This window comes from Podarcis vaucheri (assembly GCF_965113315.1).
Source record: "Podarcis vaucheri genome assembly, chromosome: 16".
In the NCBI taxonomy this organism is placed as follows: domain Eukaryota; kingdom Metazoa; phylum Chordata; class Lepidosauria; order Squamata; family Lacertidae; genus Podarcis; species Podarcis vaucheri.
The window spans coordinates 19,816,586-19,833,046 of record NC_138754.1 but is presented as its reverse complement, the minus strand read 5'-3'; the positions used below and the strand labels follow the sequence as shown (position 1 = coordinate 19,833,046).

Here is a 16,461-nt window from a genome sequence, read left to right as displayed (position 1 = left end):
TCCAGGGCTAGGAGCAGCTGGCGCAAATTGTATAGCAGCGACAATAAACCTGTGGCCCTCAGAGGCTCCATCTCTCCATCAGCCCTAAGTCCCACCGTTCCTCCAAGGAGCTCAAGCTAGTATAAACAGTTCTGCCTCTCCCTTTTATCCTCACAGCCGCCTTGTGAGGTACCCCGGGCTGAGAGATGGGCTGAGAGCAGGGTCAGCCAGTAAGCTTGAGAACACAGGAAAAGACGGCTGGATCAGGCCATTGGCCCTTCTCGTCCAGCACCCTGTTCTCACAATGCCTAAGCAGATGCTTGTGGAGGCCATCATGGCTAGAAGCCATTGATAAGCCTTTGTGAATTTGTCTAATCCTCTTTCAAAGCCATCTGAGTTGCTGGCAATCACTGCCTCCATGGTTCAAGTACGTTTCACGACTGAGCAGAGATTTGAATCCTACCCCTTCTTCCAAACACAGCTTGAAATAATTTGTTCTGTAGTTCAGGATCTTCTCACAGAACAGCCAGGGAATGATGGGAGTTGTAGGCCAGGCTGCCTCCGGAGGGCCACAGTTTCCCCTGACCCTATTTATGCAAAATCTCTTCAACTGGGTAGGTTGAACCTGGGATTTCTGCATGCAAAGTCTGTGCCCTAAGCCTTGATCTCCCATAAACCTTGACCAGTATCCATGCTGACTGGAGCTCACAAGACCTGAAGTCAACAACAGCTGCTGAGTCAGATGTTCCTCACCCCTCTGCTATTTCTCCCTCTTCCACACACTGAATTCACTCAAATTATTACTTCAACTTCCTGCATGATTCTGTTGAAACTAACATAAGGGAACCTCCTGCCACATCTCAACCTCAATTCTTTGGGGGGGGGCGGAATCTGCTCCAAAATGAACCATTAGCTTTGAAATACAGTGGTACCTCTGCTTAAGAACTTAATTCGTTCTGGAGGTCCATTCTTAACCTGAAACCGTTCTTAACCTGATGTACCACTTTAGCTAATGGGTCCTCCCGCTGCCATCGCACGATTTCTGTTCTCATCCTGAGGTAAAGTTCTTAACCCGAGGTACTACTTCCGGGTTAGCGGAGTCTGTAACCTGAAGCGTTTGTAACCTGAGGTACCACTGTAGTCCTCTACAGCCATAGCACCTGCATTTAGGACATTCTTCCAAACCTGTTCCTCACCATCCTAAACCAAGAGACATTCAAAGGATCACTTTTTGTCCATTACAGGACAAAAAGGTTAATCTCCCTCCAGGGTGTAGCAAGACCCCCTGCCTCCTGGCTTCACCATTCATGTTGAAGGCAGTGGTCCAGATCCAAAGAACAGCAGCCAGATCCAGGCCTGAGATACCTTAGTCGGTAGCGCATGGGTTCAAGCACCATGTTGGGCAAAAGATCCCTGCATTGCAGGGGGTTGAACTAGATGACCCCCCGTGGTCACTTACAATTCTATGATTTGCAGACTAGGTCACTTAACACCTGCAGGCAACAGTTCTTCCCCGGTGGCTCCCGTGTTAAGGTTTCGGCTCCCAATGTCCAAAAGGGAGGAGCTGCATTTAAATACAAAAGTCCCAGGGACATGCACATCCTACAGGACTGCAGCAGTCAAATCTCTGTAGGGCTGACGCACAAAAGAGATTCTTCCTATAGCCCATCTGTGCTTGTCCAGATATAAAAAGTCACTTTAACCAAGTAAACCCACACAAATGGAGCAGGGGGAAATCAGACCATTTGGGCCTCCCTGCACCGCAAAACACCAAAGCTTATCGCACAAGCGTTTGGCGAGGCCAGCTGGCCCCTCCGTTCAGCGGACCGCAGGCACTGCTCCGTCAAGCCACATCACAGCCTTACAAAGTCCTGTAGGTGAGGAAGTCCTTCATCTTCTTTGGGATGGGTAGCTTCAGCACCTGGTACGTCGTGAAGCAGCTGCGGAGGACCTTGCGGCATAAGTGCTTGAGGGAGGAGAGGGCCTGGGGAACCGTCCAAAATTGAGCGTGGCCATCTCTTGTTCTAGGACGAGAGGAAGGGATTGGGGAGGTGAAAGGAGGCTGCAGAAACTGTTCACTGAGCAAAGAGGGGGTGCAAACATCAGGCCTGGTGATAGCAGGTTGCTGCTAAGGATGCATATAATGATTATAATGATCACCCATTTTTCATAATCAATTCATTGTCTACCCTGCCCTTCCTCCCAAAGGAGCCCAGGGTGGCAAACATCAACAAGCTAACACCGTGCAATGTAAATCGATCTGTAGAGCTAGGAAACATTAACAAAACGATGGGTGGGATCTGGGGAAAGCCCCCTTTCCCATGGCTACCAAAAGCCAGTCTTCCACTGTTTGTTTTTGGAATGTTAGAAGTTGCTATATATGGGGGAATTTGGATCCATCTAGCTCAGTAACAGCTTCATTTGTGGGTTCTCAAAATTTGGGGGGCTGCCACCACCTCCTCGGCTGCATAAACTCATCCTCAGTGCGGCCCCCTACCCTATAAAAAGTATTATTCGGAATAGCAGTTTGCAAGACCCACTGACACAAGAATATTCACATCATTCACAATGAATTCATGTTTGTTAAAAATCCAATTAAAACTATTTAATTCAACAAAACAGATTATCTTGATCCAGTGACAACAGCTCTTCAAAGTCTGCCAGCCAATTACATCCCCCTGCCGCCGCCCCTTGCCTCTTAGCACCCCCACTAGGCAACCCCACCTCTCCCCAGGAGGTGCAGCGCCAATTTGGAGACCACTGGTTTACACTAGCTGGCAGCTGCTTTCTGAAGTTTCGGGGAAGGTTCTCTCCTAGCGGTACCTGGAAATGCCAGGAATTGAACCTAAGTCTTTCTCCATGCACAGGTGATGTTCTGCCACTGGGCAAAGGCCATCCTGCCCTTCACTCTCCAAGCGTGAACACCAAGTCACATCTACGCCACACATTTAGAACACATGGTTCCCTCTCAATGCATCCTGGGAACTGTAGTTTGTTCTGGGAGTGGGAGTCCTGTGGGGGCGAACTACAGTTCCCAGGATTCTTTTAGGGACACAATGGCTGTTGAAGTGGTACAATAATGCAGAGGTGACTCGAGAAGTCTGGAACACAGGAAGGTGCCTTCGACTGAGTCAGACCATAGGCCCATCTCGCTCAGTACTGCCAACACTGACTGGCAGCAACTCTGCAGAGTTTCAAGCAGCGGACATTTCAAGTTCTGTCTGGAGATGCCAGGGATTTAACCTGGGACAGAGATAGGCAGATGCTATACTACTGAGCTATGGCCCTCCTTGAAAATGTGCTTTAACGGGCAACTGCCACTCACTTCGCTCTAACCATGAGAGCTAGAAGCATGACTTCTTTCAAAGTGGAAGCTCCATCTTCCCAGGTCAGTCCATGCCAGTTTCTTGGACCCATGCCCAGTTGGAAGTTAGCTCAGTTGGCTAGAGTGTGGTGCTGATTAATGCCAATGTCGTGGATTTGATCCCCCCACCTGTGTATTTTTGCATTGCAGGGGGTCGGCCTACATGACCCTCAAGGTCCCTTCCAACTCTACAATTCTGCGATTTGGAAAAAGGAAGCTGCCCTTTGGCTTCCTGCCGAAGAACTTACCCTGTAGCAATGATCCCCCCGTGGGGGAAATAGGTGCAGCAGAGCCCATTCTTCACTGGGGCAAAGGCAACTGGGCTCCCCAGCTCCAAGGCCCAGATCCTCAGGAGCCTGGAAGAGAAGAGAGAGGAACCCTTATCTGGAAAACTAGTCCAAAGAACATCAGAAGAGGCCCGCTGAATAAGGCTGGCCTTTGATACCACTGACCATGACATCCTTCTGGGCCGTCTAGAGGGGCTGGGAGCTGGGGGCACTGTCATACAGTGGTTCCGCTCCTTCCTCCTGGGCCATGTCCAGAAGGTGGTGTTGGGTAATGAGTGTTCAGACCCCTGGTCTCTCACTTGTGGGGTGCCTCAGGGTTCCGTCCTCTCCCCCATGCTTTTCAATGTCTATATGAAGCCGCTGGGAGAGATCATCAGGGGGTATGGGCTGTGTGTTCATCAATATGCAGATGGTACCCAGCTCTACCTCTCTTTCAAATCGAAACCAGTGAAGGTCCTGTGTGAGTGTCTGGAGGCGGTTGGAGGATGGATGGCAGCTAACAGATTGAGGTTGAATCCTGACAAGACAGAAGTACTATTCTTGGGGGACAGAGGGCGGGCTGGTGTGGAGGATGCCCAGGTCCGGAATGGGGTAACTTGTGCCCCTGAAGGACCAGGTGCACAGCCTGGAAGTCATTTTGGACTCACAGCTGTCCATGGAGGTGCAGGTTAATTCTGTGTCCAGGGCAGCTGTCTACCAGCTCCACCTGGCACGCAGGCTAAGACCCTACCAGCCCGTGGACTGTCTCACCAGAGTGGTGCATGCTCTAGTAATCTCTCGCTTGGACAACTACAATGTGCTCTACGTGGGGCTACCTTTGAAGGCGACTCGGAAACTGCAATTAATCCAGAATGTGGCAACTAGACTGGTGACAGAGTGGCCGCCAAGACCATACAACACCAGTCCTGAAAGGCCTACATTGGCTCCCAGTACGTTTCCGAGCACAATTCAAAGTGTTGGTGATGACCTTTAAAGCCCTAAACAGCCTCGGTCCAGTATACCTGAAAGAGAGTCTCCACTGCCACCATTCAGCCCAGACACTGAGGTCCAGCTCCGAGGGCCTTCTGGCAGTTCCCGCACTGCGAGAAGTGAGGTTACAGGGAACCAGGCAGAGGGCCTTCTCAGTAGTGGCGCCTGCCCTGTGGAACGCCCTCCCACCAGATGTCAAGGAAATAAGCAACTATCTTACTTTTAGAAGACATCTGAAGGCAGCCCTGTTTAGGGAAGTTTTTAATGTTTAATCCTGTTTCATGTTTTTAATATTTGGTTGGGAGCTGCCCAGAGTGGCTGGGGAAACCCAGTCAGATGGGTGGGGTATAAATAATAAGTTGTTGTTGTTGTTGTTGTTGTTGTTGTTATCATCTGCGTCAGGGGTTGGGAACGACAGAGAACTGGGGGCAGGCAACAGGGCAGACTATGGCTTTCATGGCATCCTCATGGGCTTCCCAGAGGCAACTTGTTATTGAGAGCATCAGAAAATCCTGGCTGTTTGGATCAGGTCAAAGGCCAAGCCAGCATCCTCCTCACACAGCAGCCAGCCAGATGCCTGTGGGAAGCCCCCAAGCAGGACCCAAGTGCCGCATCTCTCCCCACTTGCAGTTTCCAGCAACTGTTATTCAGAGGAATGCACTGCCTTCAACAACGGAAGGTAAAAGTTGGCCCCTGTGGGCTGTAGCCATTCTAGCACTGTGGCCACTGACCACTTTATCCTCCACGCAAGCCATTTCCACTCAGCGTTAGAAACTCAGGTATATAAGCTAAGCGCCAAATGGCTCCTTAAACCAAGGTTACAGTCGCCAAAATGGAATGTCTAGTTGCCATTTTGGGGCAAGACAGCTCAAAAGTCTTATTTTTCAAAGGATGGACTGACGGTGATTGATTCTCAGTTAAACATCTGGCTAGTTCAGATGACAACACTGAGCTAGGTTAAGAACTTTGGGAACTGAAAGAAGGAAAGTCACTTGATCCAGGGACAGTCCACATATCTATCGGCCGATTCCAACCTCTCTCTTTTTTAATGGTAACATGGACCATTCATAACGTAAGAATGTTCTTCACAACTGTGAGCAGTCAACAGGTTGTTCAGTGCTCATGCATAGGCTGCACAGATAAAGCATTTTGGTTCCTGAAATTCATCCTGATTGTGCAGGTAAAATATAATGGATAGAATTCTACAGGATGGGGTATTAGTGTGTAAAAACAGGCAAAATCCAATAATCCCCAGGCATGCACCTCGAGATGGTGATGTCAGAAGCCATCCTGGAGCCCAGGTGTCTTCACCTGGTTACAAATGGCCAATAGGTAAAGGTAAAGGTACCCCTGCCCGTACGGGCCAGTCGTGTCCGACTCTAGGGTTGCGTGTTCATCTCGCTCTAGAGGCCATGAGCCGGCGCCGTCCGAAGACACTTCCGGGTCACGTGGCCAGCGTGACGAAGCTGCAGCTGGCGAGCCAGCACCAGCGCAGCACACGGAAACGCCGTTTACCTTCCCGCTATAAAGCGGTACCTATTTATCTACTTGCACTTAAGAGTGCTTTCGAACTGCTAGGTGGGCAGGAGCTGGGACCAAATGACGGGAGCTCACCCCACCGCGGGGATTCGAACCGCCGACCATACGATCAGCAAGTCCTAGGCACTGAGGTTTTACCCACAGCGCCACCCGCATCCCACAAACGGCCAATAGCCTGGGGCAAAATGCACCTGGATAATTTCAAACACTGTGTGCACTACCGCCAAGACACATTTTAACAAGGTATAGTGCCTCTCCCTTCTTTCAACCCTAACGCAAGCATCTTGGTCCTGACTTGAAGGCCCCCCATGCCAGGCATAAATACCTGGCCATCACTAACAGCCATCATTTTGCATGAAGAGCTCACCATGAGCAGGAAGGCAACAGAAACTCACCTGTCATCTGCCACCGTCGCCAGGTAGAGGCCTTCAGGTGAGAAGCAAGCTGATCGCAGGGAGCTGGCATGGAAGTCAGCGCCATGGTCCAGGGCCGGCTGCAGCGGAATGTGGCTGCAGAAGAAAGGAAAGGTTGGTCTGTTTCCCTCCAGAAGTCAGGAGAGATACCTTCAACCTAAAGGGGTCATTCTGTTACCCATCTTTGAAGGTGGCTATCCCAGAAGAAAGAAACTTAGAAGGGAAGATCCAGCATGAAACGGCTGAACTGCAGCTTATCAAAAAGGTCTGTTCAAGTCTGAATAGAAACCATGGTTTCCTGTGCTGCTACGGTTTACTCAGCAATACCAAGGTGGTTGTGTTATCGCCAGTTAGCGCTGCTGGGAAGGCTCATTTTGCGCACACTAAAGCTTTCAAATACAATGAATCGCCCAAGGCAAAAGGTTTCTGCATTGCAGGGAGCTGGACTAGAAGTCCCTTGTGGTCCTTTGCAAGTCTACAATTCCCAAGATCCTAAGATTTCTTCTCAGTAGCTAAAAAGCTCCCCTTTCATTCTGGCTGGGCAGCTCAAGGACTTAGGGCACAGAGACTCTGTTGCAGAAACAGTCAAGGGTGTTTTGACACACCCACCACAACCCCAGACCACCTCACTTCTCCCTGTACACCAAACACCAGCCTCAGCATTACCATTCAGTCAGTCAAAACCGGCATTCCCCTGGAGTAGTGTTTTCTTCTCAAAACAGGGGTGGGGCAGGCAACAAGTGCCAACCAAAACAACCGCTTCCTTGGCAAAGCCAGAGGCCTGCACCCCTTCCGATAGCTGACTCCCTTACCAGAGGGATTTCAGCTGCTCCCCTGTGCAAGGATCCCAGAGGATCACATAGGTGTCATACGAGGCAGTCGCAAGAAGCGCAGAGTCTGGGGAGAAGGCGCAGGACACAACGCAGCCTTGGTGCCCCTCCAGTTTCCTGAGGAGGCTGTAGGAATCCATACTCCATAGCAGGGCCTGGAAGGGAGGCAAAAGTCAGGACGCAACCACAGAAGCAGGGAATCTTTTTCCAAACAAGAGGGACACATTCCCTGCTGTTGCAACCTTCTGGGGGCCACATGCCGCGAACAAGCGGGGCAAAGAGCAAAAGAGGGGGGAAATGTTTACACACACAAATACACATACTCCTCCATCCACACAAGCAAGAGGCATTGTCAGATGAGTGGCACAGCCCAAGCAGGGTGAAACACTTTGAGGGCCTCTGTTTGGGAAGAATATTTGTGTTAGATATTAATAATACGTTACAGAGGAGTTTAAGATTTTCAGAGGTGCATATTCTTCTGAACTTTATACCTCCTGTATGGAAAGGGACGACAGGATAGCAAAAATAGGTTCCACATGCCCTAATGGTGACTAAGAGACTGATACTGATGAACTGGAAGAACAAAGATACAATTCCCCTAAATCATTGGGTTGACAACAAGACACTATTAGTGACATAGGAACTGATCACTTATAGATGCAGACTTTCTCTAGATAAGCATAATGCTATTTGGAACGAGTTTATACGGAATATAATAGGTAATGGATAAATATGAATATATGAATAACAGGACCATAAGATTAGACCAGGCATAGGCAAACTTGGCCCTCCAGATGTTTTGGGACTACAACTCCCATCATCCCTGACCACTGGTCCTGTTAGCTAGGGATGGCTCCTAAATATATATGTAACGGAGGCGCCAGGCGAGCCTCTCTGGGGAGAGCGTTCCTGCCTTTTCCTTCAGACTGGGAACTTGCAAGCAGCTTCAACACATTAAAACATCACATGGAGATGACAAAAATCTAAAAACATACTTGGGGAAAAGGAACTTAAACCCTAATCAAATTTTAAATGATTATTTAAAAAACCAAATCTATTGAAATACAGATAGTAAAAACAGCATAGCACAACTAAAATCACTTCAAAAACAAACAAACCAGACTGTTTGTTTGTCTGCCGGGATAAAACAGCCTACTGCCCAGTGTGGCCCCCAGAATGGGGTCTAGAAGGGAATGCGGTCCTCAGGCCGGAAAAGGACCCTCACCCCTGACCTTGAACTTAGATATTTTGCTGTTGTTTGCTTAGTACGGGGCATCTGATGGGGAATTTGTTGGAGAGCCTGTTTCTTTTTAAAATGGCCTGGTAAGAACACACCCCAGGTAGAGGTTGACTGCTGCTGCTGCTATGGGGGTCAGAGGGGCCACTCACTGTCTTCACCACCACTCAGGCAAGACCCACCGATTTCTCTCCAGCTGCAGAGCACAGCATCCGACCATCAGGGGAGGTGCAGCAGCAGTAGACCCAGCGCATGTGTCCAGACAGCACCTTCAGTTGTTTCCCTGGGAAAATTGAGAAAAGCATTAGCACGTTAAGAGTCATAAATCGTAGAGATCGAAGGGTCATCTATTGCATCTATATGCAGAAGACAAATCACACTGACTCCCAACGCAGAAAAAACAGATATGATCCAGAGGGGGCATGGCCTAGGGAGAGTTCCAGGGGCCAGACAGAGGGGCCTCGAGGGCCACGTTTGGCACTTCCTAGCATAATCTGCTTTTCCCAATTTTTCTCAGGCAGGCTGAAGAGAAGCAGGAAAATGCAAAGGCGTTTAGCTTACAAAAAAATTAATAACCCAGAAGGCACCTCTGAAAATGTGATCTATATGCTCAGTTGCCATGCTGCTAAGTTTCCTGCCAAACTCCCCTGTACACAGCATACAATGAAAACACATTCCGCTGCCCTGCCCAAAGAATTGTGGGAATTGTAGTTTAAGGGGGCTGAGAAGGGTGAACCACACTTCCCAGGATTCTTTGGGGCAAACCATTACGCTGTATGCCCATTTCCCACACCCAGACAAAGGACCACATCGCTCACTCTTACCATTTTGACTAAGGTCCCAGACGCGCAGGGTTTTGTCACGCGAGGCGGAGATGAGGATTGAACGGCTGTCACCAGGCGCAAAGCTCAAGTCTCTCACCACGTCCTGATGTCCCGAGAGGTTGAACAGCAAACGCCCTGGAAGGAGCAGCAGACGGCAAGGCGTGATTACCACCACCCCAGAACCAGAACAATATTGTTCTAAAGGCAAGGTAAAGGAACCCCTGACCGTTAGGTCCAGTCGTGACCGACTCTGGGGTTGCGGCACTCATCTTGATTTACTGGCGCACGGAAACGCCGTTTACCTTCCCGCCGGAGCGGTACCTATTTATCTACTTGCACTTGATGTGCTTTCGAACTTCTAGGTTGGCTGGCAGGAGCAGGGACCAAACAACAGGAGCTCATCCCGTCGCGGGGATTCAAACCGCCGACCTTCTGATCGGCAAGCCCTAGGCTCTGTGGTTTAACCCACAGCACCACCCACGTCCCATTGTTCTAAAGAAGATGGGTCTTGATGGGCCTAAAGAGGATGTAATTCAGGCGTGGGGAACCTGCAGCTCTCCAGATGCTGCTGGAATACAACTCCCATCATCCCCACCCTTGGCCACGCTGGCAGGGACTGATGGGAACTGGAGTCTAGAAATACCAGGAGGGACATAGGTTCCACCACCCCTGATGCTCTCGTTTATTTATCAAAGCGGTTTACCACAAACATATGATTTATCCAGAGCTGATTCAGCTTCTCCTGCTTCAGAAGTTGGGGAGAAAGAGAGCTGCCCGTCATCAGCATACTGGTGTACACTTTGTTCCAAAACTCCTAATGACCATTCCCAGTGCTTTCAGGTATGTTAAATAACACTGGGGAGAGGAGAGGAGCCTGTGCCAGGGGGAGAGACACACATGGACCAATTTCCTTCACTCACGTTCACATTCAGACCTCACACTGGTAAAAGTAGGTGGCAGCTTCAGCAGACATTGTGGGCTAAAGGGGGTGTGATCGTAGACTCCTACAATTGCAGGCTTGGAAGGGACACCAAGGGTCATCTAGTCCAACCCCCTGCAATGCAAAGACCACCTTCGTTTTTTCCAGCAGAGAAGAACAGAGCCAGGTTACCTGTCTGCACCTCCCAGACTTTGATTTGCCCGTCATTCAGGCCAGTGGCGAGGACCAAACACACAGGACTCGGCGCCCACAGGATGTGCTTCCTTGAACGGGAAGGCAGCCACGGGCTGAAGGCCAAGCCCCAGACGATCTGCCCACACTCCAGCGTCTTCTCCTTAGCCCTGCCACGGCCCCTGGCCTCGGCTTTCGTGCACTCCGAAGCTTTGCAGTTCCTGTGGGGAGCAGGCAGGCAGGTCACCTAAGGCAGTATTGGTCTCTGTTCCCAAGGAGCTTACAAGTCCAGCATAGGCCCCGTCTGCACAATGCAGTTAGAGCTGCACTTTAAACAGTCACAGCTTCCCCCAAAGGATCCTGGGAAGTGTAGTCCATTAAGAGGGGATGAGAGTTCTTAGGAGACCCGCATTCACCTCCCAGAGCTACAATTTCCAAAGTGGTTTAATGGGTGATCCCTCTTCCCAAGGAATTCTGGGAACAGTGCCAGACTGAGGGCGGTGCAGAGAAATTGCCCAAGGAACCAAACTGAGGGGGCATAAAATAATAATAAAAAGGTAAAGGGACCCCCGACCATTAGGTCCAGTCGTGACCGACTCTGGGGTTGCGGCGCTCATCTCGCTTTATTGGCCGAGGGAGCCGGCGTACAGCTTCAGGGTCATGTGGCCAGCATGACTAAGCCACTTCTGGCAAACCAGAGCAGCGCACGGAAACGCTGTTTACCTTCCCACTAGAGCGGTACCTATTTATCTACTTGCACTTTGACGTGCTTTCGAACTGCTAGGTTGGCAGGAGCAGGAACCAAGCAACGGAAGCTCACCCCGTCGCGGGGATTCGAACCACCAACCTTCTGATCGGCAAGTCCTAGGCTCTGTGGTTTAATGGGCGGTACAGGGAAATTGCCCAGGGCACCAAACTGAGGGGGCACAAAATAATAATAATAATAATAATAATAATAATAATAATAATAATAATAATAATACCACCTTTATTTATATAGGTACCTACTGAGAAGATCCATAAAAGAGCAACTGTACTAAAAGGAATTATTGTGAAAATAATATAAAAATTGTGGGGAGGGCGGTGTTGCCAAATTTTGTCCTCACTCGGGGCACCGTATTACCAATTCCACCCCTGCCGGGAACTGTAGCTGTGTGAGGAGAATAGGGTCTCCTAACATAACATAACCAACCCTAAGGTCCCAGGGTGAGTTACAACAATTAAAGCACAATATTAAGAACAGTTTAAAAAACAACCAACACCCACAGAAATCAAGTGAGTCCTAAAAATAAAAGAAGCCAGCACAAAGAGGCTTGCCTCCAGCATTCACCAAAGACTATATAATGAAGGGTGTAAGACGCACCTCTGTGAGGAAGGAGTTTCATAACTTAGGGGCTGCCACAGAGAAGGCCCTCTCCCGGGGTTGCCAGCCCCATGAGCTTTGTGGGTTGGAACAACCTAAAGTCCCTCTCTGCCTTTCTTAATGATGAGTTGTTTATTTTTGGTATTTTTGGTTTTTATGGAAGCCGCCCAGAGTGGCTGGGGAGGCCCAGCCAGATGGGCGGGGTATAAATAATAAATTATTATTATTATTATTATTATTATTATTATTATTATTATTATTAATGGCTTTAAGCACCTGAAACTGGGCCTTTACATGAATAGGCAACCTTAACAGACTATACTTCCAGGATCTGAGGGGCACGGGGGGAGCCATGATTGTTTAAAGTGAAACAATGCTGCTTTAAATGTATAGCATAGATAGGGGCTTCACCTAGCAAAGAAACAACAGCTGGAGAACCAAAAATAGCTCCAGACACCCCACCCCCGCCCCGTCAAGGTGGCTACTCACTGCTGGGTTCCCTCCAAAGGCCATGGGAGCAGCTTGACAATGCAGTGGCCCTGAGACCAGGCAAACCACGTGCCGTCCGGGGAAAAGGCCACGCTCCACGTCTCGCAGCTGGATTTCCAGTCGTATTGCTGAGGTTGCCCTGGCTTCAGCTCGGCCAAGAGGATGGGCTCTCCTAAGGCATAAGACAGAAAGGTGGAGAGAGAGAGCTTCCATCATTACCTCCTGGACCCTGGAGGACCCTGAACGCTGCTTGTGCGCTGGATGGTAAGGAGAATCCATGTGAACGTCTCTAACTGGCAGCTCTTGAGGCCTCAGGACTGGGAAGGGGAGAGAAACGCCACCTGCGGATTATTGCCCTTCCATCCACTCTTTTTTTTGGGGGGGGGGGTATGGTTTTTGCTCTGTTGCTGCTGTCGGAAAGGGAAGGAGGGTCCTTGCTGTGGATGCTTGTAGGCAACAACTCATACACCACCCCAGGTGAGAGCTGGATGGAATGGAGAGGGAGGGGAGAAAGACGCTGAGTTATTCGGGGGGGGCAAAGTAAGTTGGCACAGAGTGGGGCCCTCTTTGTGTGAGAGATATGGAGGAAGTGGGCTGCCAAAATAAAATAAACACATGAATGAATGAATGTAAAACATGGGGTGAGAACTGTCATCAAAACCACTGGTTGCTTCATCTGTTTGAATGTCCTGCTTGTTTTTAACCTAGGGATTTGGCTAAATTGGAAATATTAATTTTTGCTTCCCTGAATTGTTACGTCATTTATTGGACGTGTTTATGCAATTTTTGCATATTTATCGCATTTCTATCTCAACTTTTTTAAAAAAGTTTTTATTTATACTTTTCAAGTTTATACATTTCATTAGTTTTACAATTGAATTAACATTTCAAATTCTGACTTCCTTCCCCCTCTTTCTGCATATCCAAATTTATTTAATTTGCTCATTTAATTATCTACTTTAAATATGAAACTCTTATGAAACTGCTAGTGTTTTCATCTGTCTGCAATTTATCTGTAAATATTCAATAAACCATTTCCATTCTTTTATAAAAAGTTTGTTATCTTGATTTCTTATTCTTCTGGTAAGTTTTGCCATTTCTGCATATTCCGTAAGTTTTTGTATCCATTCTTCCTTTGTTGGGCTATCTCAACTTTTTCTTCAAGGATCCAAAAAAGTGGTTACACATGGTTCTCCCCCTCCTCATTTAATCCTCACATCAACCCTGTGAAGTAGATTAGGCTGAGAGGGGATTTGAACCCACTTCTTCCAGGTCCTAGTCTAACCACTACCACCGCACTGGGTGCTTTTCCTCTGTTTATTTTTATAACTTTGTTATCTGCTCTGGGATTGAAAACATACAGTGAAGAGCAGTTTATAAATTCTGCTGTTAATAATCATAAATGTTGGCTGTTCGCTGTCCATTTCAATACCTCCCAAATCCTGGAGAGGCTGAGGTGTGCTACCAGCCAGTGTAGACAGCACTGAGCTTGATGGGGGTACTGGTCTCACTCAGGCAGGTTCCTATGGAGCAACTGTCCTTTCAGAAGTCCAAAATGCACCTTTCGCAGCTGAAGCGTTTGACTCAATATTAACAACTCACTTTAATTACCTTTATATCCTCCCCTTCCTCCCAGTTGCTCAAGGTGGTGTTCAGAGTTCTCCCCTCCCCATCCCATCCTCCCAGCAGCCCTGTGAGATGGGTCAAGCTGAGAAACGGGTGGCATGCTCAAGATCACCCAGGGCGCTTCCTGGGTCTATGGGGATTTGAACCCTGACCTCCCAGGTCCCAAGTCCGGCGCTCCATTACACTATACCAGTTTGCGTTAGTTGCGCAGGTCTGAACGCTGCCCAGCTGATCTGACTTTGGACGGCTCCTCTTGAGACGCGCTCATTGGGTGCTTTTCGTACAGCGCGAATCTGGACATGCCTACTCAGAAGTAAGCCCCACTGAGTTAAATGAACAGGACTGACTCCCGGGTAATACACCGGCGGCAGTGGGCAGTTATCCCTGGGCGTGAGAACGGAGATGCCACCAGGTCCCCATTTCTCGGCGGCGAAATGTTGGACGGGGCGGGGAGGGAGCCGCGGCTGCTTTTTCCTCTCACTTTCTCTTTCTCCCTTTCCCACCCCCACCCACCCACCAAAGCCGACCCCCCGGGGGCTGGGGCTTTCACAAAGGCGGCATAACACGCGTGCGATCGCCCGCCGAGCCCGCTCACCCTCCGCCGCTTCTCTCTCCGCCGCCGCCGCCGGCTCCCGCAGCGGCCGCTGCTGTCCAGGCTCCCCCGGAGGCGCCTCCATCCGGACCGCATCGGAAGCGGCCGATCCCGGCGACAAGGTGGAGGTTTCCTCTTCCAGTTCCGACGGCCGTCACCAGTCACGTGACAACACCGCTCTGTGGGGAGGGGGAGGGGCGCGCGGGGGAGACATTCCTATCGAAGCGCGTGGGAGGGGTCGCCCTTTAGGTCCTCGATTGCCCCCCGTCGCCGGCGCGCCTTTCTTCTTTGCGCCCTGGGCGCACCACCCACTGAAAGGCGAGGCGCGCCTGGACGGTCGGTGACTCTCTTATTATTGTGTTTTAATTGCTGTTACCCGCCCTGGGACACATATATACAGTACACAGATAGAGAGAGAGAGCGCAATTAACACATTTTAAGAGAGATGCGTTTCAGCTGATGAGCGGGCTCCCCTCGAGAAATTTGCTCAGAATAAAAATGCTTTGCGTTGACGCGGCTTGCAGCCTCTCGCCTTCTCTCTCTGGCTGCAGCGCACGGATCAGACTCGAGTTTAATGTGGCCGACTTCCAAGTCAAGGAATGAGTAGCGCTGCAGGCTTCGATCTGATTAAATCTGTGGGTATATTGGCCCCTCCAGAGGGCTGGTGCTTCCTGCAACATGTCATCACTGTAAAAACCTTGGACCAGTCATTGTCTCTTAGCCTAACCTCCCTCACAGGGTTGTTGTGGAGATCAAGAAGTGAGGAGGGGGAGCCACTTGGGATTTCTTGGAGGAAAAAGATGACACATAAATGCAATCAACAATTGGGGAGACACCTGGAGAAAACTCCTGCCCACCTAGCAGCTCAAAAGCACGTCAAAGTGCAAGTAGATAAATAGGTACCACTCCAGCGGGAAGGTAAACATCGTTTCCATGCGCTGCTCTAGTTCGCCAGAAGCGGCTTAGTCATGCTGGCCACATGGCCCGGAAGCTGTACGCCGGCTCCCTTGGCCAATAAAGCGAGATGAGCACCGGAACCCCAGAGTTGGTCACAACTGGATCTGATGGTCAGGGGTCCCTTTACCTTATCCAGATCCAGGAGAAGAAAAGTCACATGACAACTGGCTGAGGGCTCTCAACGAGATATTAATGACGTGATTAACACGCTCAAGGTGGTGCAGGTGTCTCTCCTCCCTGCTCCTGCAAAACCCCACCACAACCCTGTGAAGCATGTTAGGCTGAGAGGCAGTGACTGACCCAAGATCACCCAGTCCTAGTCCGACACTCTAACCCAGGGGTCAGCAAACTTTTTCAGCAGGGGGCCAGTCCACTGTCCCTCAGACCTTGTGGGGGGCCGGACTATATTTTTTTTTTTGAGGGGTGGACAAATTCCTATGCCCCACAAATAACCCAGAGATGCATTTTAAATAAAAGGACACATTCTACTCATGAAAAAAACGCTGATTCCTGGACCGTCCATGGGCCAGATTTAGAAGGCGATTGGGCCGGATCCGGTCCTCGGGCCTTAGTTTGTCTACCCATGCTCTAACCGCTACACCACAAAATGATAAACTGCTGAAGGAAACCACATTCAATCATGCACTCCAGAAAGCTATTTTGGGGTCTCTACAGACTGGTTTTGTGTATTGTCTTCAACATCTCATTGAGGTGGTAATGGTGCCTTAGAGGTTGATTGAGCCAGGATATTTTTTTTTTGGGGGGGGGTGTTGTTGGAGGAGGGTTGTGGCTGTTGGCTTTTTCTTTCTTTTCTTTTTTAAAATAATATTTATTGAACAATTAATAAAAACACAGAGTAAAGCTTTTTCTACCTTTGTTTT

General features: G+C 49.5%; 1 protein-coding gene across 2 annotated transcripts; it reads right to left on the bottom strand.

Moving 5' to 3' along the window:
* Positions 1–1,364: 1,364 nt before the first annotated feature.
* Positions 1,365–14,769, bottom strand: WSB2 (WD repeat and SOCS box containing 2). Of its 2 annotated transcripts, none has more exons than XM_082202906.1 (9): positions 14,627–14,769; positions 12,406–12,577; positions 10,554–10,774; positions 9,443–9,577; positions 8,801–8,901; positions 7,364–7,536; positions 6,534–6,647; positions 3,592–3,699; positions 1,365–2,003 (listed from the first exon to the last, which is right to left on the bottom strand). In XM_082202906.1, exons 1-9 carry the CDS (start codon positions 14,706–14,708, stop codon positions 1,841–1,843), a joined length of 1,269 nt encoding a protein of 422 aa, XP_082059032.1. In that variant the 5' UTR covers positions 14,709–14,769; the 3' UTR covers positions 1,365–1,840. The 2 variants fall into 2 exon arrangements, with proteins under 2 accessions (XP_082059032.1, XP_082059033.1); XM_082202907.1 differs by having other exon boundaries at positions 12,406–12,574.
* Positions 14,770–16,461: the final 1,692 nt, after the last annotated feature.